A 25,000-nucleotide genomic window follows, 5' to 3' on the forward strand; every position below is an offset into this window, starting at 1 on the left:
AGTTAAGTCTTATGACGATATCGTGGACATTCTGAAGATGCATTTTGAGTCCAAGCCCCTGGTTATTGCGTAAAGGTTCTGTTTTAATCATTGCAACCAGAAGGCTGATGAATCTCTGACAGATTATGCAGCTGAGCTCAAGCAGTGCGCAGTGAACTGTGAGTTTGGATGTTGGATGAGGCATGCCAGCGTCAATTGTTGCCAGAGTTCAACCTGACTTTTGCACAGGTGTTTGAGATCGTTTTGAGCATGGAGACTGCAGGAAGAGACACACAGCAGCTTCAGGGACATGATCCACTCCCAGGACTGGTGCATAAAGTCGATGTGCATGTGGCCAACCGGACAGGAAAAAAAACACAATTGACCATCAACACACACAGAGGGTTATTTGTAAAGTGAACAGGAACACTTGCAGAAATGACCCAAACTGCTGCAAAGGCTGCAGGAGAGTGGATTGAGAGTCAAGAAGTCCAAGTGTGAGTTTGGATACTTGGGTCATGTGTTGAACAGCCAGGGCATCCATCCATCCTCAGACAAAGTCAAAGCAATCAAAGATGATTACTTCTCAAACAAACGAATCACGTATCAAAGAATGAATAAATTGTTAAATGTTACCAACTACCTGTTAGTAACATCCAAGGCACTGGCACTTGGTTATTCTTAGATTACACTCGATAGATGAGTCCTTCCATGACGTCATGTGCCCAGAATGTTCTGGCTTGTTTTCATGGGTTTTGAGTATTTCACTGCAGTTTTTCCATTCATTAAGTCCATCACTGATTAGTTTGTAGGTTTTTTTGGTTTTTTTTTTTTGAGAGAGCAGTAAAGACTATTTTTTTCTTGGAATATACCACCCAGCTCTCCATTCACTCTTTACTTTTCTGTAAAGTGGTGGTGATGGGAACTTTTCCCATCCTCTCATTTTGGAAATGTAGAGTCTTATTTTACCTGATATGGCTTTTGCTGAATAACTCTGTCCTCACCATATCAGACAGGATCTACAGTCGCTGCCTCGATGGACTCACATACTTCAGGATCTGTTCCAGCTGATGGTGTCTGCAGGCTGTAGATCAGCAGTGGATGTTGTGTTTGTTGTTTCTTCACCTGCAGGCAAATCTAAACATACATGCAAATATTACTCCTTCAGTAAGGACACACAATGATTCATAAATTACACATCAGGCAATAAACACATCTGAAGCATAAATGATAGATAACAGTTGACCAGAACTGTTCAATTACATGAGTGAAAAAGGTCAAGAATCCAGGTTTAAATTATATTTGATGGGAATAAGTTATTCTACCTTTAATGTGACCTGTAGACAACTTGAATAAATATAGATGGTTGCGTCTAATATTAATTATTATTTAAGTTAGCTATGTTCCCTTTATTAATATAGACATTATATTGCACTAGTGTTACATTTTTGTAATGCAAGTATGTAAGAAACCATTTAATGATAGATAATATTGTTATTTGACTTGAAACTTTCTTAAATGGATCCATAGTTCAGTGTAGTTCTGGCTCATTTGATTTTTATTTATTTATTTTTAAAAGGTCCAGTAGGTGGTGTTATTGCCTCACAAATGGATGAAAAAAAAGACTGAATGAATGAAAATAAAACAAATGAAATGTGTGTGTGCAAGCTGCAGTTCCCGTGGCTTTCTGCCATTGTGAAGGGTTAGAAAATGGTTAAAGGTTTGGCCAAAGTATTGACATAATAAAAATAGATTCCCCAGCATCCATTTGTGGACAAATGGATAAAACATTGCAGATGTACAGGATGAGTTACGTATGTTCGTAACTGATTATGAATATTTGATAGAATTGTAGTAAAATGTGTCTGAATTTGGCCATATTGACACTAGTTATGTAACTGCAGCTGTAACATACAATAAACAGAAGTCACCTGCTGCAGGCCGTGTTTCACTGCAGGTAGCTGGAGTGCTTGATATGATGTTAGATGTTGTTTGACCTGCAGCTGTATTCAAACATACGGAACATCCAGACTGTTGAGTCCTTTTTGTCATTCTACTGCATATAAAGTAGCACTGTACAAATAAACTTTATTTAATTTGACTAAGACCTGCATTTAATTAGTAACAATGTGTAACAGTAACATTCAACAACAACAATAACATTAATAATAATAATTAAAGCTGCAAGCAGCGATGATTGGGCACCTTTGTGCATGTCTTGGCACACCATGGTTGAAGGGCTTTTATTACAGATCTGTTCAGGAACAGGCTCTTGTCAGTTGCAGGAACAAGTTTAACATCACTTTGTGTGTGCACTATGTGGTGAAAGACATCACCCACTATTTATACATCACGTTGCTGTATAACAAATGTAGACCGCACCCTATAAATTTCATGTGAATTGGATGATGTTTGTCACAGGCTAAATTTCCTGTTGCAAGTAGGCAGTGCTACAGAAGAGCTGCTGCCGAGATTTAATGAACTTAAGGAGAAGCTTTTCATACAGTATAAACAGCTGTGGACAACAGATACTGTAAAGATTGCCCACATTCATTTATAGATCAATACAGACTGATTTACTGACTTTCCCACTTTTACCATCTTAACCACAGATATTAGTGTTTAATTGAAATAAATTATTTATATTTTTTGTTGACACTGTTCCATAAAACAAAGGACTGTTCTGTCCCATTAGAGTTTGTTATGGACACAGTGAGAGAGGGTACACTATTGTTGAAAGTGCTTTGCAGACATGTTAAAGACAGTTATTTTGAGTTATGGCTTACAGTAAAAGAATACAACCTTCATTTTAAAAGGGGGGTGATGTGATGTATTAAACATTTGAGCTTGGTATTTTGGAAACTTGGTTGTGCCATAGTTACCTGTCTGTGCAAAGAGTGCGGGGATATCCTATGCACTGTGGAAGCACCTGCTGAATGTTAAGCTGTCTCCTGTGTTTTACATTTCTGAGTATACCACAGGTACTAGACTAACATTAGTAAGTTTGCTAAACTGTGATAACAACCTATCTAAATGAACTACGAGCCTGTTAGCTAACATTATATAACATAATCTACAGTTTTTGATATGGTGACCTGGCAGACAGCAGCGCACAACTGCAACATGCAATTATTCATCCAGCGACTTAACTCATATTAGAGTAGGTATCAGTGTTTCCCCTATAATAGTACAGACCTGGTGGGCTGCCAGGCCAACAAGAACCACCACTAGACCAAAAAAATATTTTTAATGCCAAAAATAACGCCAAATATCCGTTCATTCAGAAATCAATAGCATTTTGGAGCCTCTGTGTAGCGCTGTTCCAAAACATAAGTTAACCTCTGTGTCGTTGTCTGGAAAAATCTGGGTAGTGTAGCTCCTTTTAAGAAATAAGGCAGTACGTAATATATGTGGGTGTGAGTGAGTGGTTGAGTGAGAGAGCGAGCGGCAGGAAAGTGACGGTGACTGTGAGCGGAGCAGAGGAAGAACAGAGAAGCAGAACAGCAACAGTAACAACAACAACAATAGATTCATGACCAGCAGCAACAAACGGCAACAGCTGGAGAAGGACAGAAGAAGGACGCCAACACGTCTGCGTGGTTTATGGGGTTTCCTGCGGATGAGAAAGCGCCAAATCACAACAAAAGTTATCTCAGGGCACTTTTCACATTGAGCAGGTCTAGACGGTACTCTTTAATTTACGGAGACCCAACAGTACCAGCAGAGAAGCAGAATAACAATAACAACAATAATAACAATGACAAGAATAATAATAGAGGGGTGACTAGCAGCAACAAACAGCAGCAGTAGCCAGGGAAGGACACCAACACAAACGCAAAGGCTTGGCCCAGATCACGGGGTTTCAGGGTTTCCTGTGAGATGAGAAAGCACAAAAAGACAGGGGAAGAAGCAAAGTTAGTGACATGCATTGATGTTACATGAATGCATACAGATGGAGAGGAGGAGGAGGAGAGAGGAGCTCAGTGCATCATGGGAAGTCCCCCAGCAGTCTAGGCCTATAGCAGCATAACTAAGGGCTGATCCAAGGCAAGCCTGGTCGGCCCTAACTATAAGCTTTATCAAAAAGGAAAGTTTTTAGCCTACTCTTAAACATAGAGAGGGTGTCTGCACCCCGGACTGAATCTGGAAGATGGTTCCACAGGAGAGGAGCCTGATAGCTGAAGGCTCTGCCTCCCATTCTACTTTTAAAGACTGTAGGGACCACCAGTAAGCTGCATACTGGGAGCGCAGTGTTCTAGTGGGATAATACGGTACTATGAGCTCTTCAAGATATGATGGTGCCTGACCATTAAGGGCTTTGTAAGTTAGGAGAAGGATTTTAAATTGTATTCTAGATTTTACAGGAAGCCAATGCAGTGAAGCTAAAATGGGAGAAATGTGATCTCTTTTTCTAGTTTTAGTCAGAACACGTGCAGCTGCATTCTGGACCAGCTGGAGAGTCTTTAGAGACTTGTTAGAGCAGCCTGATAATAAGGAATTGCAATAATCCAGCCTAGAAGTAACAAATGCGTGAACTAGTTTTTCTGCATCTTTTAGGGACAGGATGTGATTTTTGTGATATTACGTAAGTGAAAAAAGGCAGTCCTTGAGATTTGATTTATGTGGGAGTTAAAGGACATATCCTGATCAAAGATAACTCCCAGATTCCTTACGGTGGTGCTGGAGGCCAGGGTAATGCCATCCAGAGCAGCTTTATCATTAGATAATGTGTTTCTAAGGTGTTTAGGGCCAAGCACAATAACTTCAGTTTTATCTGAGTTTAGTAGCAGAAAATTGCAGGTCATCCAGGTCTTTATGTCGTTAAGGCATGTTTGGAGTTTGTTTAACTGATTGGTTTCATCTGGCTTCACTGATAAATATAATTGCATATCATCTGCATAGTAATGAAAATTTATGGAGTGTTTCCTGATAATATTACCTAAAGGAAGAAGACAAAGACAAAAGCAAGAAGAAACCAGCAGCCAGAATTCAGCAAAAACCAGCCTGGAGTTTCAGTTAAGGGACTACTTTAAAGTTTCAGTCTGCCTGCCCAGAAGGTGCCTCCTGGCCAATCCCAGGAGTTGCAGAGTTCTGGGGGAGCAGAGTCGGTCTCCTTCTGTCCATGGACAGATGGGTACAACTCCTGAATGCAGTTATTCTTTTAATCAAAGTATTTACAATTTAACAATTGCATGATCCCTAATTTTGCATTTTTATATTAGCTTTAGTGTTCTGAAGGTGAAACAAGCAGAACGGTATTAAACATGATGTTAAAGTTATCAAGGATGATGGAATTATGTTAGTGGTACATTTCTTGGCTTAAAGGCAATGGAATTAATGTCTAAAGCACATAATGGCACACATTTGATATACATGCACATATCAACATAAATATTAATTAAATCTACATGTTAGAGTTTGTGTGTGTGTCCACATGATTGATGTGGATTATTCTGGTAAATGTCTGTGATTGTCTGTATGTCACTGGGGCATGACATATGCAGCAAGTTCTCCTTATTGTTGATGGTGATGACTTGCAATCAGTCCACAGTGGGATTAAAGTTGGTGGCAGCTCGTTTGTGTGTGATTGGCTCTTAAAGGTGAGTTACGATAATCATGGTGGGGATTGTTTATCCTAGTGGTACCATCAGTTCACACTGGGATGTGAATTGGTCTTTTCATCTTGCTGGCACTTGTAGCTTGAACGATCGAAAGATGGTTTGGGTCAGTGGTCTGGTTTAGTGACCATGCAGGAGATGGGGGGTCATTATCTGATCCTTTCTGTTGTAAGATGTTGTTTAGATGATCAGTGAGGAGTTGTTGTCTGTTGTTTGAGGATGGTACTGTCTGCCTTCGAAACATGCAGGGACTTTACCCTACCCAAAAATCTTTCTAAAAGTTTCTAATAGCCATAAAATGTATGCCTTTGTTGTTTTATAGCCAAGGGTTAGTTTATAGCCTACCAGCACATCCTAAACATCAATATTTTCAAGGGACACTTCACTTGCAACTTTTTTTATTTGCCATGGTGAGCATTTTAATTTGACTCACCATGGGCCCTGTAAACTATGCCTATAATCTTCTTTGAATATTATTTGGGGACCAACAGCAAATAAACAAATGCACACATTTTGAAAAATCAGTCAATATTCTCTGAAGTGCGTTCTTTCATTCAGTTGAGGCATTTCTTCATCAAAGGTCATGACATAGATATGCTGGGTTTTACTGTGCTTCTCTGTGCATCTCCCATAGGCTTCAGTAGAACTGGCACTTAAGTCTGGCACCAATCAGGCCAAGAACATTGGTATTATGATGTAATAACCCTTCCTTCTTTTATAGATTCCCTGGTTCTGCAAGGTTCTAACTTTGCTGTTTGTTTCTTGCAGGGAGCTCCAGGTGCTCTGGGACGGCAGGGCCCTCAGGGGCCCCCAGGCTTCCCTGGCCCTCAAGGGCCTCCAGGAGAGAAGGGCCACCGAGGAGATGAGGGTCCGACTGGAGCTTCAGGACTGAAAGGAGACATGGTGAATAAACACGTTTATTTCTAAAATGGCCAATAGTCTGTTAATCAATAAGTTGTCTGACCAATCACAGTTCTGGTAGTCGTCACATGGTTGTAACACTTAAGTTTAACTCTGGTTGTTGTTTCAGGGAAATGTCGGTGTTCCTGGTTTTCCCGGTTTAGAAGGAGTCCCGGTAAGAAGTGCCCTACCCCCCAGCTTCTCAGCTCCTCTGATTTGTGAGGTGAAGTCAAAGGTCAGTCTGTTAACATGTGTTTGTGTGTTCAGGGTCACCCGGGTCCAGCCGGAGGTCCTGGTTTTCCAGGTCTGGATGGATGTAACGGGACCAGAGGAGGGCGAGGAGATTCTGGATTTCCTGGAGAACAAGGTCCTGATGGAGAACCGGTCAGAACTTCTAATTGATCAATAACATCAATAACATACATAATGAGAAATGTTGGACCCTGAGCTCTGTGAAATGGAAATTATATGTCAAGTTCTAAAGACTGAGGTCAGAAAACACTCAAAATGTTAAAGAAATTAAACATACGGGTACAGATAATATATAGGTACGGATAGGTATACAGATACAGGCACAGATAATATATACAGTACTGTGCAAAAGTTTTAGGCACTAAAAGTAAAGTGAGAATGCTTACAAAAGTATTGTTATAAGTTGTTTTAATTTATCAATTAACTTCTTACAAAGTTGAGTAAACAGCAGAAACTTAAAGTAAATCAATATTTGCTGTGAGCAGCTTTGCCTTTAAAACAACAGCAGTTCTCCTCGGTTCACTTTAACAGTTCTTCATGTAACTTGCAGGCAGGTTGTTGTAACCATCCTGGAGAAAGAATCTTCTTCTGTGGATTTATTATTTAGAACATCTCAGGTGCTTCTTCATGTTAATCCCAGATTGACTCCATGATGTTGAGATCAGGGCTCTGTGGGGGCCAAACCATCTGTTGCAGGACTCATCATTCTTCTTGTTACTGTATGCTCAGGGTCATTGTCATGTCATTAATAAATTTGGGACCAATCAGACGCCTCCCTGATGGTATTGCATAATCTAATAGAATCTAAACATCTAGGGTGCCTAAAACTTTTACACAGTACTGTAGGTACAGATAAATATACAGATACAGATAATACACAGGTACATATAATACACAGGTACAGATAATGCACAGGTACAGATAATATACAGCAACAGGTAATATGGAGGTACAGGTAATATACAGGTACAGAAAATATACAGGTACAGAAAATATACAGGTGCAGGTAATATACAGGTACAGATAATATGAAGGTACAGATAATATACAGGTATAGGTAATATACAAGTAATATACGGGTGCAGGTAATACACAGGTATAGATAATATACAGGTACAGATAATATACAGGTACAGATAATATACAGGTACAGGGGCAGATACAGATAAAGATGGAGATATACTATATATATATATATATATAAAGTACACACTGTACTGTGTATATGTAATGTAGTGTTCTGTAAGTACCATGATAACTGTGTTTTGTGCTTCAGGGTTTTCCAGGACTGAAGGGATTTCCAGGGGATCCAGCAATCTACTTCATACAGTACCCTGGAGTACCTGTAAGTACACCTCTACTGCAAATACACCTGTACTATGAATACACTTGACAGTAGGTTGAGACAGACTTTCCTTAAATAGTTAAAAAGTCAGCTCTGCTCTGTAGTACCTGTGATACCTATGGTACCTGCAGTACTGCAGTTCCACATATGATTGTGTTATTAGTCCTGAGCTGGTTGTTTCCATCGAGACAACAGTTTTTGAGATGTATTGATTGTCTTAAAGTTTGTTCATGTTGTATTAATGGCACTGCTCCTAGACATACATATATTGATTCTATCAGTAACATGACGGAAAACTGAACGTAGACTTTCTGTCTGACAGGGTGACGTTGGGCCAAGCGGACTACCTGGTTCCCAGGTGTGAGGACTTTTTATCTTTCAGACATTAAAGTTCCTTTATGTAAAACATCTCAAAAGAGACAAAATACAACAACTCCATGTCTGTCTGTCTGCCTGTCTGTCTGTCTGTCTGTCTGTCTGTCTGCCTGTCTGTCTGCCTGTCTGTCTGTCTGTCTGCCTGTCTGTCTGTCTGCCTGTCTGTCTGTCTGCCTGTCTGTCTGTCTGTCTGTCTGTCTGTCTGTCTGCCTGTCTGTCTGTCTGTCTGTCTGTCTGCCTGTCTGTCTGTCTGCCTGTCTGTCTGCCTGTCTGTCTGCCTGTCTGCCTGTCTGTCTGTCTGCCTGTCTGTCTGCCTGTCTGCCTGTCTGTCTGCCTGTCTGCCTGTCTGCCTGTCTGCCTGTCTGTCTGCCTGTCTGCCTGTCTGTCTGCCTGTCTGTCTGTCTGCCTGTCTGTCTGTCTGTCTGCCTGTCTGTCTGTCTGCCTGTCTGTCTGCCTGTCTGTCTGTCTGTCTGCCTGTCTGTCTGCCTGTCTGTCTGTCTGCCTGTCTGTCTGCCTGTCTGCCTGTCTGTCTGTCTGTCTGTCTGTCTGCCTGTCTGCCTGTCTGTCTGCCTGTCTGTCTGTCTGTCTGCCTGTCTGTCTGTCTGCCTGTCTGTCTGCCTGTCTGTCTGTCTGCCTGTCTGCCTGTCTGTCTGCCTGTCTGTCTGTCTGTCTGTCTGTCTGCCTGTCTGTCTGTCTGTCTGTCTGTCTGCCTGTCTGTCTGTCTGTCTGCCTGTCTGTCTGTCTGCCTGTCTGTCTGCCTGTCTGTCTGTCTGTCTGTGTGCAGGGTGAGCAGGGCCTGCCAGGTCAGAATGGAGTTCCAGGTCCTGCAGGATTTGCGGGGTCCAACGTGAGTAACAACAAAACAAAAACATACCTGACAACATTTTTAAATAATTAATTAAAAGTAATAATAATAATAATAATAAGAGAGACTGTAAAAATATATGTTAATATTGTACAAGTACAAAAAACTGGAGTGTGTTTATATATTTACTGACAACATGTACTTGCAATATTATCATATGTCTGTCTGTCTGTCTACAGGGTTTCCCTGGTCTGCCTGGTTCCAGGGGTCCACCTGTAAGTATCATACATACTGTACTGTGACACAACCATCAGATAACTCACTATTGATCACTGATTATAATATTCAACCTTAAGCTGAGTAATGACAGGGGAAAATATATCGCTAATAACAAGTGAATATATAACAGTAATAACAGGGAATATATAACATTAATAACAGGGAATATATAACATTAATAACAGGGAATATATATCAGTAATAACAGGGAATATATAACAGTAATAACAGGGAATATATAACAGTAATGACAGGGAATATATAACAGTAATAACAGGGAATATATAACAGTAATGACAGGGAATATATAACAGTAATAACAGGGAATATATATCAGTAATAACAGGGAATATATAACAGTAATAACAGGGAATATATAACAGTAATAACAGGGAATATATAACAGTAATGACAGGGAATATATAACAGTAATAACAGGGAATATATAACATTAATAACAGGGAATATATAACAGTCATAACAGGGAATATATAACAGTAATGACAGGGAATATATAACAGTAATGACAGGGAATATATAACAGTAATAACAGGGAATATATAACAGTAATGACAGGGAATATATAACAGTAATAACAGGGAATATATAACAGTAATGACAGGGAATATATAACAGTAATAACAGGGAATATATAACAGTAATGACAGGGAATATATAACAGTAATGACAGGGAATATATAACAATAATAACAGGGAATATATAACAGTAATAACAGGGAATATATATCAGTAATAACAGGGAATATATAACAGTAATAACAGGGAATATATAACTGTAATGACAGGGAATATATAACAGTAATAACAGGGAATATATAACAGTAATAACAGGGAATATATAACAGTAATAACAGGGAATATATAACAATAATAACAGGGAATATATAACAGTAATAACAGGGAATATATATCAGTAATAACAGGGAATATATAACAGTAATAACAGGGAATATATAACTGTAATGACAGGGAATATATAACAGTAATAACAGGGAATATATAACTGTAATGACAGGGAATATATAACAGTAATAACAGGGAATATATAACAGTAATAACAGGGAATATATAACTGTAATGACATGCAATATATAACAGTAATAACAGGGAATATATAACAGTAATAACAGGGAATATATAACTGTAATGACATGCAATATATAACTGTAATGACATGCAATATATAACTGTAATGACATGCAATATATAACAGTAATGACAGGGAATATATAACAGTAATGACAGGGAATATATATCAGGAATTACAGGGAATATATAACAGTAATAACAGGGAATATATAACTAATGACAGGGAATATATAACATTAATAACAGGGAATATATAACAGTAATAACAGGGAATATATAACTAATGACAGGGAATATATAACATTAATAACAGGGAATATATAACTGTAATAACAGGGAATATATAACATTAATAACAGGGAATATATAACAGTAATAACAGGGAATATATAACAGTAATGACAGGGAATATATAACAGTAATAACAGGGAATATATAACAGTAATAACAGGGAATATATAACTGTAATGACAGGGAATATATAACAGTAATAACAGGGAATATATAACAGTAATAACAGGGAATATATAACAGTAATGACATGCAATATATAACTGTAATGACATGCAATATATAACAGTAATAACAGGGAATATATAACAGTAATAACAGGGAATATATAACTGTAATGACAGGGAATATATATCAGGAATTACAGGGAATATATAACAGTAATAACAGGGAATATATAACAGTAATAACAGGGAATATATAACAGTAATAACAGGGAATATATAACATTAATAACAGGGAATATATAACTGTAATGACAGGGAATATATAACATTAATAACAGGGAATATATAACAGTAATAACAGGGAATATATAACAGTAATGACAGGGAATATATAACAGTAATAACAGGGAATATATAACATTAATAACAGGGAATATATAACAGTAATAACAGGGAATATATAACATTAATAACAGGGAAATATATAACAGTAATGACAGGGAATATATAACATTAATAACAGGGAATATATAACATTAATAACAGGGAATATATAACAGTAATAACAGGGAATATATAACAGTAATGACAGGGAATATATAACAGTAATAACAGGGAATATATAACAGTAATGACAGGGAATATATAACAGTAATAACAGGTAATATATAACATTAATAACAGGGAATATATAACAGTAATGACAGGAATATATAACATTAATAACAGGGAATATATAACAGTAATAACAGGGAATATATAACAGTAATAACAGGGAATATATAACAGTAATAACAGGGAATATATAACAGTAATAACAGGGAATATATAACAGTAATAACAGGGAATATATATCAGGAATTACAGGGAATATATAACATTAATAACAGGAATATATAACAGTAATAACAGGGAATATATATCAGGAATTACAGGGAATATATAACAGTAATAACAGGGAATATATAACAGTAATTACAGGGAATATATAACAGTAATAACAGGTATATATAACATTAATAACAGGGGAATATATAACAGTAATAACAGGGAATATATAACAGTAATAACAGGGAATATATAACAGTAATAACAGGGAATATATAACATTAATAACAGGGAATATATAACAGTAATGACAGGGAATATATATCAGGAATTACAGGGAATATATAACAGTAATAACAGGGAATATATAACAGTAATAACAGGGAATATATAACAGTAATAACAGGGAATATATAACAGTAATAACAGGGAATATATAACAGTAATGACAGGGAATATATATCAGGAATTACAGGAGAATATATAACAGTAATAACAGGGAATATATATCAGGAATTACAGGGAATATATAACAGTAATAACAGGGAATATATAACAGTAATAACAGGGAATATATATCAGTAATAACAGGGAATATATAACAGTAATAACAGGGAATATATAACAGTAATAACAGGGAATATATAACAGTAATAACAGGGAATATATAACAGTAATAACAGGGAATATATAACATTAATAACAGGGAATATATAACAGTAATGACAGGGAATATATATCAGGAATTACAGGGAATATATAACAGTAATAACAGGGAATATATAACATTAATAACAGGGAATATATAACAGTAATAACAGGTAATATATAACAGTAATAACAGGGAATATATAACTGTAATGACATGCAATATATAACTGTAATGACATGCAATATATAACTGTAATGACATGCAATATATAACAGTAATGACAGGGAATATATAACAGTAATGACAGGGAATATATATCAGGAATTACAGGGAATATATAACAGTAATAACAGGGAATATATAACTAATGACAGGGAATATATAACATTAATAACAGGGAATATATAACAGTAATAACAGGGAATATATAACTAATGACAGGGAATATATAACATTAATAACAGGGAATATATAACTGTAATAACAGGGAATATATAACATTAATAACAGGGAATATATAACAGTAATAACAGGGAATATATAACAGTAATGACAGGGAATATATAACAGTAATAACAGGGAATATATAACAGTAATAACAGGGAATATATAACTGTAATGACAGGGAATATATAACAGTAATAACAGGGAATATATAACAGTAATAACAGGGAATATATAACAGTAATGACATGCAATATATAACTGTAATGACATGCAATATATAACAGTAATAACAGGGAATATATAACAGTAATAACAGGGAATATATAACTGTAATGACAGGGAATATATATCAGGAATTACAGGGAATATATAACAGTAATAACAGGGAATATATAACAGTAATAACAGGGAATATATAACAGTAATAACAGGGAATATATAACATTAATAACAGGGAATATATAACTGTAATGACAGGGAATATATAACATTAATAACAGGGAATATATAACAGTAATAACAGGGAATATATAACAGTAATGACAGGGAATATATAACAGTAATAACAGGGAATATATAACATTAATAACAGGGAATATATAACAGTAATAACAGGGAATATATAACATTAATAACAGGGAATATATAACAGTAATGACAGGGAATATATAACATTAATAACAGGGAATATATAACATTAATAACAGGGAATATATAACAGTAATAACAGGGAATATATAACAGTAATGACAGGGAATATATAACAGTAATAACAGGGAATATATAACAGTAATGACAGGGAATATATAACAGTAATAACAGGTAATATATAACATTAATAACAGGGAATATATAACAGTAATGACAGGGAATATATAACATTAATAACAGGGAATATATAACAGTAATAACAGGGAATATATAACAGTAATAACAGGGAATATATAACAGTAATAACAGGGAATATATAACAGTAATAACAGGGAATATATAACAGTAATAACAGGGAATATATATCAGGAATTACAGGGAATATATAACATTAATAACAGGGAATATATAACAGTAATAACAGGGAATATATATCAGGAATTACAGGGAATATATAACAGTAATAACAGGGAATATATAACAGTAATTACAGGGAATATATAACAGTAATAACAGGGTATATATAACATTAATAACAGGGAATATATAACAGTAATAACAGGGAATATATAACAGTAATAACAGGGAATATATAACAGTAATAACAGGGAATATATAACATTAATAACAGGGAATATATAACAGTAATGACAGGGAATATATATCAGGAATTACAGGGAATATATAACAGTAATAACAGGGAATATATAACAGTAATAACAGGGAATATATAACAGTAATAACAGGGAATATATAACAGTAATAACAGGGAATATATAACAGTAATGACAGGGAATATATATCAGGAATTACAGGGAATATATAACAGTAATAACAGGGAATATATATCAGGAATTACAGGGAATATATAACAGTAATAACAGGGAATATATAACAGTAATAACAGGGAATATATATCAGTAATAACAGGGAATATATAACAGTAATAACAGGGAATATATAACAGTAATAACAGGGAATATATAACAGTAATAACAGGGAATATATAACAGTAATAACAGGGAATATATAACATTAATAACAGGGAATATATAACAGTAATGACAGGGAATATATATCAGGAATTACAGGGAATATATAACAGTAATAACAGGGAATATATAACATTAATAACAGGGAATATATAACAGTAATAACAGGTAATATATAACAGTAATAACAGGGAATATATAACAGTAATGACAGGGAATATATAACATTAATAACAGGGAATATATAACATTAATAACAGGGAATATATAACAGTAATAACAGGGAATATATAACATTAATAACAGGGAATATATAACAGTAATAACAGGGAATATATAACAGTAATAACAGGGAATATATAACAGTAATAACAGGGAATATATAACAGTAATAACAGGGAATATATAACAGTAATGACAGGGAATATATAACAGTAATAACAGGGAATATATAACAGTAATAACAGGGAATATATAACAGTAATAACAGGGAATATATAACAGTAATAACAGGGAATATATAACAGTAATAACAGGGAATATATAACAGTAATAACAGGGAATATATAACAGTAATGACAGGGAATATATAACAGTAATAACAGGGAATATATAACAGTAATAACAGGGAATATATAACATTAATAACAGGGAATATATAACAGTAATAACAGGGAATATATAACAGTAATAACAGGGAATATATAACAGTAATAACAGGGAATATATAACAGATGTTGAAGTGTTCCTGTGTTTCAGGGAGAAAAAGGTCGATCTCTGCCCGGACAGAAAGGAGATGAGGTACGAACTTTAAAACTAAACTGCTGCTAAAACAGTTTTATTCTGGCCATGCCTTTGTGAGTGACATCACTGCAGGTGTTTTCCTTCTGACATCTGCTGGAAAACACCTGCAGTGATATCACTTATGGGTTGTGTCCAGAAGAAGGACAGTCAGAAGAGTTTAAAGCTCCAGAGGAACTGCAGTTTGTATAGCATCAATAGTAGTACTGTCCAGTATCAGTATTGCAGTATTGTGTGTACTCCACAGGGGGAGCAGGGCCCCCAGGGGCCTCCGGGGCCATTTGAGTATGTTGACCCTCCAGAAGATCTGTACATCAAAGGAGAGCAGGTGGGTGGGGCTTCAGTCTCTTCCAGCCAATCAGATTACAGCCTTCAGACACTGTCTACTGTATTTCTGTTGCAGTCCTGCTGTAAATCTGTAGTCAGTCCATGGCTCAGCTGTGTTTCTTGTGATTCAATGCTATTCTACTGTTTTACTGGTTCTAATGCTGGCTTCTGTTGGTTCTTCAGGGTCCACGAGGCCTTAAAGGTGTCTGTGGCATTCAGGGACTGCGGGTAAGTCCAGTAGGATGCAACCACTGGCACATCTGGATCTAAGAAAAAGGTTCTCCTGAACACATAGTTCTCCTGAACACATGGCTCTCCTACATACAGGGTTCTCCTAAGTATAGAGTTCAACTGAACACATGGTTCTACTGAACACACAGTTCTCCTACATACAGGGTTCTCCTAAGTATAGAGTTCAACTGAACACATGGTTCTACTGAACACAGGGTACTGATACACATGTGTGGTTTCAGGGTTTGGATGCCCTTCCAGGAATCAAAGGAGAGAAGGGGATTGTTGGATTTCCGGGAACAAGGGTAAGTCATCCTCTATCTTTACATTATTGATCAGTATCGATCAGTGCTGATCAAATGAAAGTTGTGATGTTTAGAACACAGAGAACAACATGTTACAGGCTGATCTGAAATCCTTTAAACAGCTGTGGTGCATTTGTGTGTTTCAGGGATTCTCTGGAAATCCCGGTCAGTTCGGTGTGAAAGGATTCAAGGTGAGTTAATAAACACTAATAAACTTTCTGTTTATTGATTAGAAAGATTCTGTTTGTCATTTGTGTTTTAATGAAGAATGGTGAGCATGTGATGATGAAGCTTTGTAATGTTTGTATGAAAGGTGAGGACGATCTGGTCAGTAAACCATGATGAAACTTTTATGTATTATGAAATGTTTCATTTCTGAAAAACTAGAATGTTAACACACAGGTGAGTACATTACACACAGACTCAAGTGCTGTTACCAGCAGCTGATGTGTGTATGTGTGTGTGTGTGTGGGGGGGGGGGGGGTCTGTTAAAGCAGAAATAAGGTACCATCAGTCAGTGAATCTGAATTTTATTCAGGTTTATTATCAACAATATTAAAATGTAAACCCCATCAAACCCACACAAAGCAATATTTAAACATAAAGCCAACATATGACACATATTCCAGTAATAAATGACAGCTAGTAACAGTGATAATGCTAACACAGACTACACAGAGTTTGTTATGGTCAAGGTTGTTTTGGATGGAAACAGAGAGGAATGGATAAGATGGGATGGTTTCATTGAGCAAAACTAGTTGTGGAGGGAAGAAGGGTGGGCGGCTGGCGATGGCAAGGGGCAGGCAGGCTGCAGAGGAGGAGTATGGCGGAGCTTGGCTGGTGGCTGGATGGTGTGGAGTAGCTGAAGAGTGGGCTTGCGGCAGTGTAGAGAGCGACGATGTTGTGGATGAGCTGGCACTGGAGACCTGGACACAAGAGAAGTCAGATTAGTAATTTGCACAAAGAGAACACAAGAAAATAACTCAAGTACGAAGAATACTAGGAGGGTAGCTACCACTGAGCTGACTGAACAATTTGGCGATGAGGAAGTGGAAGGAAAGCTGGAGTATTTGAACTGGGGGTTGATGAGCTGATTGCAGACAGGTGTTGAATTGAACCACGTGCCAGGTCAGGGAAGCTGTGCCCACCACACACGCACACACCCACACACAAACAGACAGGAGAGGAGGAGACACAGGGGAAAACAGGGAAAACAAAGAAACACAGGGAGAAAAACTGGAGACCCAGCCCAAGCCCTGACAGTATCTCCCCCTCATCAGATGCCTCCAGGCATCCTACCAGGTTTGTCAGGATGTCCCTGATAAAAGTCCTGCAGAAGAGAGGCATCCACAATGAAGCTACAAGGAATCCAAGAATGTTTCTCCTTACCATAGCCCTCCCAGTCCACCAGATACTGGAACCCACTGCCCCAGTGGACATCCATAATCCGCCGTGCACTGTAGGCCAAATGATTGCCAATGAGCCGGGGGGCAGAGGGGGGTTGGCTGGAGGGCACAAGGGACTTGAAGACACAGGCTTGAGCAATGAAACATGAAATGTTGGGATTTTTAATGAAGGTGGCAGCTTCAACCTGACAGCAGTGGGTTTAATGATCCTGTCAACTTCAAATGGACCAATGAAACGGGGTGCCAGCTTACAGGAATCCACTTATGTGCAATTGTGGACTGAAGACAATGTGATTGACAAAAAACACTCCAACTAACTACAGTGCCAGTGGACCAGTCAATGTGAGGGTTGTGCAGTTTTAGCCAAGGTTGCCCTAGAACCACAGGAGCATGACGTGAGAGTATTACAAGCTGCTGAATGGATTCTCGGTGGTAATCTGACAGGACGAGGGTAAGGGGAACTGTGCAATGAGTAATCCGGGACAATCCGGGCATTGACATTCTTAGGACCAGGAAGGGCTTCAAGGGAAATGCCTACTTGAGTAACAACAGTGGAGTCAATTAAGTTATCATCAACCCCAGAATCCACCAGAGCTGGAAGGGGAATGGAGTCACTGTGCCAGATCAGTGTAGCATTAAACTGTATGAGTGGGAGACGGCCCATCAGGGCCCCGACATTACCAGAAGGGCCTAATGTTTTGGCTTAAGAGGACAGGTGGTGAGGACGTGGCCAGCCTGACAACAACAGAAGCAGAGTGCTCTTTTCATCCGGCATTGACACTCAGTTGGAGTGAGATGGGCTCACCCCAAATGCATGGGCTTCTCGGTGGAAGCTGGGTTGAGGACCTGAGGGAATGGCTGTAAGAGGGCTGGCTATCGGAGCTGACTCAGGGGACTGAACTTGGCTGAAAGCTAGAGGTGGGAGATTGCAAGCAGCCTGCCTTCTCCCTGTGGCATTCACAAAGGTGGTTATCTAGGTGAATAGACAGGGAAATGAGGGAGTCTAAGATATTTGTTTCTTCCCTAGGCACTCACTCATCCTTAATATTATCTACTAAGCCATGAATAAACACACCCTGTAATGCAGATTCATCCCACTCACTCTTGGCTGCCAGAATCCTAAATTCGGGCAGTGGAAGCAAGTTGTAAGATATTGGTTAAATGACTGATTCCTCCACTGATAAACACCTGCCAGCCAACCAGGATTTCCCCTCCCAAAACAGATTTAAGTTTGTTTTAATGATGTGTCTGTTTGCAGGGGAATCTGGGAAGTCCAGGTCTTCCAGGTCTGATTGGACGCGAAGGTCTGAAGGTCAGTTTGTTTGTTTGTCTGTTTGTTTGTGACGTATGCACCACAAGCATGGGTTAACATCATCAGCACTGTGTTGACCAATCACATACGGCAAAAGTGTTTTATCCTTGTTTCCCTGCAGTAACACACCTTGTGTGTACCCTATTTAATGAGCCTGTCTGTTCCCAGGGCATGATGGGAGATCCAGGTCCTAAAGGACTCCCTCGGGATTCAGTCATCACCCACCCAGGTATGGATCAATACATTGGTCAATAAGCTGATTCATAAACCATCAGTTACTACAGACACAACTTTTATTAGAGTGTGAATTGATCTTTCATAAAGAACATCAAACTTTCACACAGAGCAGTCCATCCATGACATGTACGCTGCTGCTAACAATCCCACAATGCAATATGTCACATTGTGTTGTTTAGTTGGAGACACTTACCTCTATGAAGTGACCATTTATCTGAAATGGGTTCACAGATTTGGAGGTAAAGACTCTAAGATTCTTTTACAATCCTTTTTTTCTTGTTCGCAAGTTGCATCTTCCACTCTTTTGCCCCTTATAAAATTGACTGTGGGCCTGCAGACCGATTAGGACAAGATTCAGACCACTGTGCTGCTGTGGATGCTGTTAATGTTGTGGATGGTGTGGCTGATGTGGATGGTGTGGATGGTGTGGTTGCTGTGGATGGTGTGGATGGTGTGGATGGTGTGGATGGTGTGGCTGGTGTGGTTGCTGTGGATGGTGTGGTTGCTGTGGATGGTGTGGCTGGTGTGGATGGTGTGGATAGTGTGGTTGGTATGGTTGCTGTGGATGGTGTGGATAGTGTGGTTGCTGTGGATGGTGTGGATGGTGTGGATGGTGTGGCTGGTGTGGTTGCTGTGGATGGTGTGGATGGTGTGGTTGCTGTGGATGGTGTGGATAGTGTGGTTGCTGTGGATGGTGTGGATGGTGTGGATGGTGTGGCTGGTGTGGTTGCTGTGGATGGTGTGGATGGTGTGGCTGGTGTGGTTGCTGTGGATGGTGTGGTTGCTGTGGATGGTGTGGCTGGTGTGGATGGTGTGGATGGTGTGGTTGCTGTGGATGGTGTGGATGGTGTGGCTGATGTGGATGGTGTGGATGGTGTGGATGGTGTGGCTGATGTGGATGGTGTGGATGGTGTGGATGGTGTGGCTGGTGTGGTTGCTGTGGATGGTGTGGATGGTGTGGCTGATGTGGATGGTGTGGCTGGTGTGGTTGCTGTGGATGGTGTGGATGGTGTGGCTGGTGTGGATGGTGTGGATGGTGTGGTTGGTATGGATGGTGTGGTTGCTGTAGGTGGTGTGGATGGTGTGAATGGTGTGGATGGTGTGGTTGGTATGGATGGTGTGGTTGCTGTAGGTGGTGTGGATGGTGTGAATGGTGTGGATGGTTTGGATGGTGTGGTTGGTATGGATGGTGTGGTTGCTGTAGGTGGTGTGGATGGTTTGGATGGTGTGGATGGTGTGGATGGTGTGGTTGCTGTAGGTGGTGTGGATGGTGTGGATGGTATGGATGGTGTGGTTGCTGTAGGTGGTGTGGATGGTTTGGATGGTGTGGATGGTGTGGTTGCTGTAGGTGGTGTGGATGGTTTGGATGGTGTGGATGGTGTGGTTGCTGTAGGTGGTGTGGATGGTGTGGATGGTATGGATGGTGTGGTTGCTGTAGGTGGTGTGGATGGTGTGAATGGTGTGGATGGTTTGGATGGTGTGGTTGGTATGGATGGTGTGGTTGCTGTAGGTGGTGTGGATGGTTTGGATGGTGTGGATGGTGTGGTTGCTGTAGGTGGTGTGGATGGTTTGGATGGTGTGGATGGTGTGGATAGTGTGGTTGCTGTGGATGGTGTGGTTGCTGTGGATGGTGCGGATGGTATGGATGGTGTGGTTGCTGTAGGTGGTGTGGATGGTGTGGATGGTGTGGATGGTGTGGTTGCTGTAGGTGGTGTGGATGGTGTGGATGGTTTGGATGGTGTGGTTGGTATGGATGGTGTGGCTGGTGTGGTTGCTGTGGATGGTGTAGATGGTGTTGATGGTGTGGATGGTTTGGCTGCTGTGTGGGGAGGGTGTTCTCACCTTTGCATGAGAAAAGTCACATGGGCCTCAATGGGGGACCCTGTCAGGGTGTGCTCACAGCTCTGTGCTCACTGTCACAATGACAAAAACACACCAATCTATAGTTTCACTGTTTCAAGATTCCACATAACCACTCTTTACCTTGATTACCCCCCTCTGGTGACTTTAAAATCCCTTTGAATAAATACTGGTCAAATTTGACTCAGAACACCTTCTATTTGTAAAACTGTATACCAGCTGCATAAAAATGAATAATTTTGAAACATTTACTGGGCCACTTTAAAAAAAAAGTAAGGCTTAAATAATGTAATTTATGTTGTTTTTACTGCTTTCCAATGTCAAAATGGGTCAAATTTAACCTGAACAGTATGTATAATGTACGGTATTATGTGATTTGCCCTGAAAGCTTGCAAAGCCCTTCTCATGTGTCTCAATAATATTAATTATTTTCAAATGAACATACATGTTAGTATGTTGATACATATTCTAAACTTAATGGACCTTGACCATGTAGAACAGGGGCCATTTTTTCTCAGCACAGCTGGGGGGGAAGTGATGAACAGGCATCCTAATATGTTGTTAATTAGGGGCTAAGCACAAAAATGCCAGGGCCCAACGGTCCCTGGTACTGAAAGTGTGAGGAACCTATTGTTTTTGAGATGGTGATTATTATTATTCCAGTACGCCATTGCATTTTTGAGGAGCTTGGGATGCTCAAAGTGGCGTGATTTGATATCTGATATGATCTTGGGCACGAGTGTGGCAAAATGGTTCGAGGGTGCCCCCTAGAAAATTTCAAAGTCAAAGCCCCCGCCTTCTAATTTGACATATATGTATGAAATTTGGTAGGCAGATGTAACATCTCCAGACTTTAATAAAAACGCTTAGTGCCATGCCCTAAGTCTATCAGGAAGTCAGCTATTTTGAATTTACTTTGCAATATTTTCATAAAGTGAAGCCATTTACAGGTGTTGTACTTTAACAAACTCCTCCCAGAGATTTAACCCGAGCATCTTCAAATGTGGTAGGTGATATCTAAAGATCTTTGCGATGTTGAAATGCAAAGCTTTTTCATTTTCATTTTTCATTTTTATTCTGATAACTGACATCATCGCAGCATTCAGCAAGGATTCAGGTGCATTCAGGTGGAAGATGAACAAATCTCACCTGCCAACAAACATGATGCCATAGACAAGCAAAACAATTCCCAAATGTTCCTAAATGTTCCCAAATGAGGTTTGATTCATTCAGTGAGTCAGAAGAATACAAGCTGATGTTCAGACAGCAAAGATGGACATACTCTACGTCAAACATAAACATGAAATTATATTTTTATGTTGATTTATTTTAATGGCATTATTGACTGATTTTATTTGCTGCTAATGTTGAGCTGTAAGTTTATTTAATAAAGGTTATAAATGAACTCAAGTACAGAATTTTCTTTTTATAGAACTTTGAGTCCTCATGGTTCTCATGTTCAGAAATACATTAAACATTAGACCTGAAATATAGATGTTTCTGTGATATGCAGGATGCTTTTTATCCAAGGAAGTCATTACATATGACTCTTCACTGGTAGTAGTTAAAAAAAACAAATTTAAAAATACTAATACTAAATACTAAAATAAAATAAAAAATTATCTTTTGCTTGCAGTTTTCCCAAATTCCTGCAGTTTTACTGCGAAAAGAGCACTTACAAACATTGTAAATTGTATCACAATTTTGTAGAGAAGCTGCTGCAAATTCAAACATTTTTGGCTGCAACAATAAAAATAATGGTGGATTAGACCACAGGACCAAACTCAGCCGACTAACTGCCTTTCTGTTCAAGTCAAGTTCAAGTTTATTTGGCCACCTGTCAATGGCATCATATCCCCTTTGCACTTGCGTCAGCATTGTGGTTGTCTATCAGAAAATGTCAAAAATTGACTTTTTGTCCAGTTTTAAGTCACATTTTTATGATTCACGTTTTAGATCATTTTTAAGTACATCTTTTAACCAGAGGAAGGATTTTAGTCACTGGCCATCTGGATCTTAAGTTATCAGATAAACAAGTTGAGCAAATGTTAGCAGCAGCTCGGCTAGCATCCTGTGTTCACTGAACAGCGTCAGAGAAACTCTGATTTTTTACATGAAACTGCTTTATTCACTATTTTCACCGATTTTAATCAGCAGGTCTGTTTGTTTTGGAGAGGAGGAGACCTCTGTGGATAATTCAGTTCCCAGTAAAAACCTCCTGAACAGTGAACAATGAGGGAATCCTAACTGGGAGAAGCTGGTTGTTTAATAATGAAGACAACAACTCCCATGATCCCATGCTACTTCACAATGTCATCAAACTCCATCTTTTGTTATTGTTTTGATTGAGAGACCCCGAGCGGCAGAAATGACATGCTGTGTCTTTAAATAAAGGTTTGAATGAATGAAAAAAATAACATGAATGAGTTAAACTCAAACTGGAAGGGAAAACCTTTCACGGACTTAAAATTCAAAGATCTGGTTGACTTCAAAACTGCCCAAATGTGCAGAGTAAAAAACCAACAGTTACCTGACAGTATCCACGGGTTGTTGATGAGCGAAAGTAAACATGACCTGAGAGGAATTTGTATATTCAAAAAGCATTTAGTAAGAACAAATGCAAAATAGCACAGTGTCACAATCAAAGGAGTTAATGTGTGGAGCAACTGCAGTGAAGAAATGAAAACATGTGGAGTCAAATTTAAAAGACTTTTTAAAAATAATATATTGAACAGATATGGGATGGACTTTTGTTTGTTTCCAACCTGATTGATTTGTTCTTGTGTTGTCTGAGTGATTGGTTTGCACTTAATCTGACTATTTTGTTCTTGTTTTATGTGAATTTTTGTTTTGTATTTTATCTGATAGAGATGGGTATCATGGACACTGGTGGCAGATAGTTGAGTTTTCATATTAATCATAAAAGTTAATTTGCCAGAGCAAAAAAAATCAAGAAAAGGGGGGTAGGACTAGAAAAGTTTTTAAATTCTTCCTACTCCTTTTCAAACATGGAATGCCTTATTTGAATTTTTAACTGGGATTTTGATATATATGTTTGCTGATGATTTTGTTTGTTTGTCTTGTTTTCTTGCTTATATGTATTTTTTTCTTTTAACATGTTCGAAATAAAACTGAAATTGAAAATTTAAATTTACTTTAAACTCATCATTTGGAGATGAGCTCGTCTTCAATTTTAACACTAATGCTAATCCTGTCATCCAGGTGAGATCGGGGACCCTGGCGCTCCTGGACCGAGTGGAAACCCGGGAGACATGGGGTCGATGGGAACACATGGCCCTCCAGGATACCCTGGCAGATCCATACCTGGTCAGTACCTGATGCACAGTGATGTAAAATGTATAAAAGACATTGATTATTATAACGGAGCATGTGTGTAAACAAAGTTTCACCAATTCCTTGTTTGTGATGTTTATGTTCATGTATATGGGATTTAAGGTCGTATGAGATTTAAGGTGGTATGAGTAATGTCTCTCCTCAGGACCAGCAGGTGTTGTGGGTCAGACCGGACTTCCAGGTTCCAGAGGTGACAAAGGAGAACCAGGTCAAGTGTTTATAGATGTACCCCCACCTGGAGAACCAGGGAAACCAGGACAACCAGGATTCCAAGGACCAAAAGGAAAACCGGGGACTCCAGGTACCAAAGGAACACTGCTGCTGTCACACCTGGGATGTCACACCTGTCTTCTTCAGACAGATCTGGTGACGTTTTAATATTTATACTCAGCACTTCCTACTGTCGTCCTGTTGCCTTCCTGTTTTTCTCTTCAGGTCGTTATTGTCTTCCCGGGGCCCAAGGTCAGCCAGGAGAG

The 25,000-nt window shown here is 38.6% G+C and overlaps 1 protein-coding gene across 1 annotated transcript in view; it reads left to right on the top strand.

Moving 5' to 3' along the window:
• The window catches only part of col4a4 (collagen, type IV, alpha 4), a 94,204-nt gene that overhangs the window by 23,533 nt on the left and 45,671 nt on the right, over positions 1 to 25,000 (top strand). The window contains exons 5-21 of the mRNA XM_067595725.1: positions 6,366 to 6,500; positions 6,628 to 6,672; positions 6,765 to 6,881; positions 8,026 to 8,094; positions 8,417 to 8,452; positions 9,254 to 9,316; positions 9,514 to 9,549; positions 15,451 to 15,492; positions 15,740 to 15,820; positions 16,003 to 16,047; positions 16,293 to 16,355; positions 16,502 to 16,546; positions 19,020 to 19,073; positions 19,242 to 19,302; positions 24,393 to 24,497; positions 24,670 to 24,825; positions 24,960 to 25,000. The exon at positions 24,960 to 25,000 is cut by the window's right edge and continues 49 nt beyond it. Coding sequence (XP_067451826.1) covers positions 6,366 to 6,500; positions 6,628 to 6,672; positions 6,765 to 6,881; positions 8,026 to 8,094; positions 8,417 to 8,452; positions 9,254 to 9,316; positions 9,514 to 9,549; positions 15,451 to 15,492; positions 15,740 to 15,820; positions 16,003 to 16,047; positions 16,293 to 16,355; positions 16,502 to 16,546; positions 19,020 to 19,073; positions 19,242 to 19,302; positions 24,393 to 24,497; positions 24,670 to 24,825; positions 24,960 to 25,000 — 1,194 coding nt within the window. The remainder of the gene's footprint in view (positions 1 to 6,365; positions 6,501 to 6,627; positions 6,673 to 6,764; positions 6,882 to 8,025; positions 8,095 to 8,416; positions 8,453 to 9,253; positions 9,317 to 9,513; positions 9,550 to 15,450; positions 15,493 to 15,739; positions 15,821 to 16,002; positions 16,048 to 16,292; positions 16,356 to 16,501; positions 16,547 to 19,019; positions 19,074 to 19,241; positions 19,303 to 24,392; positions 24,498 to 24,669; positions 24,826 to 24,959) is intronic.

Source organism: Thunnus thynnus, chromosome 7 (genome assembly GCF_963924715.1).
Source record: "Thunnus thynnus chromosome 7, fThuThy2.1, whole genome shotgun sequence".
NCBI lineage: Eukaryota > Metazoa > Chordata > Actinopteri > Scombriformes > Scombridae > Thunnus > Thunnus thynnus.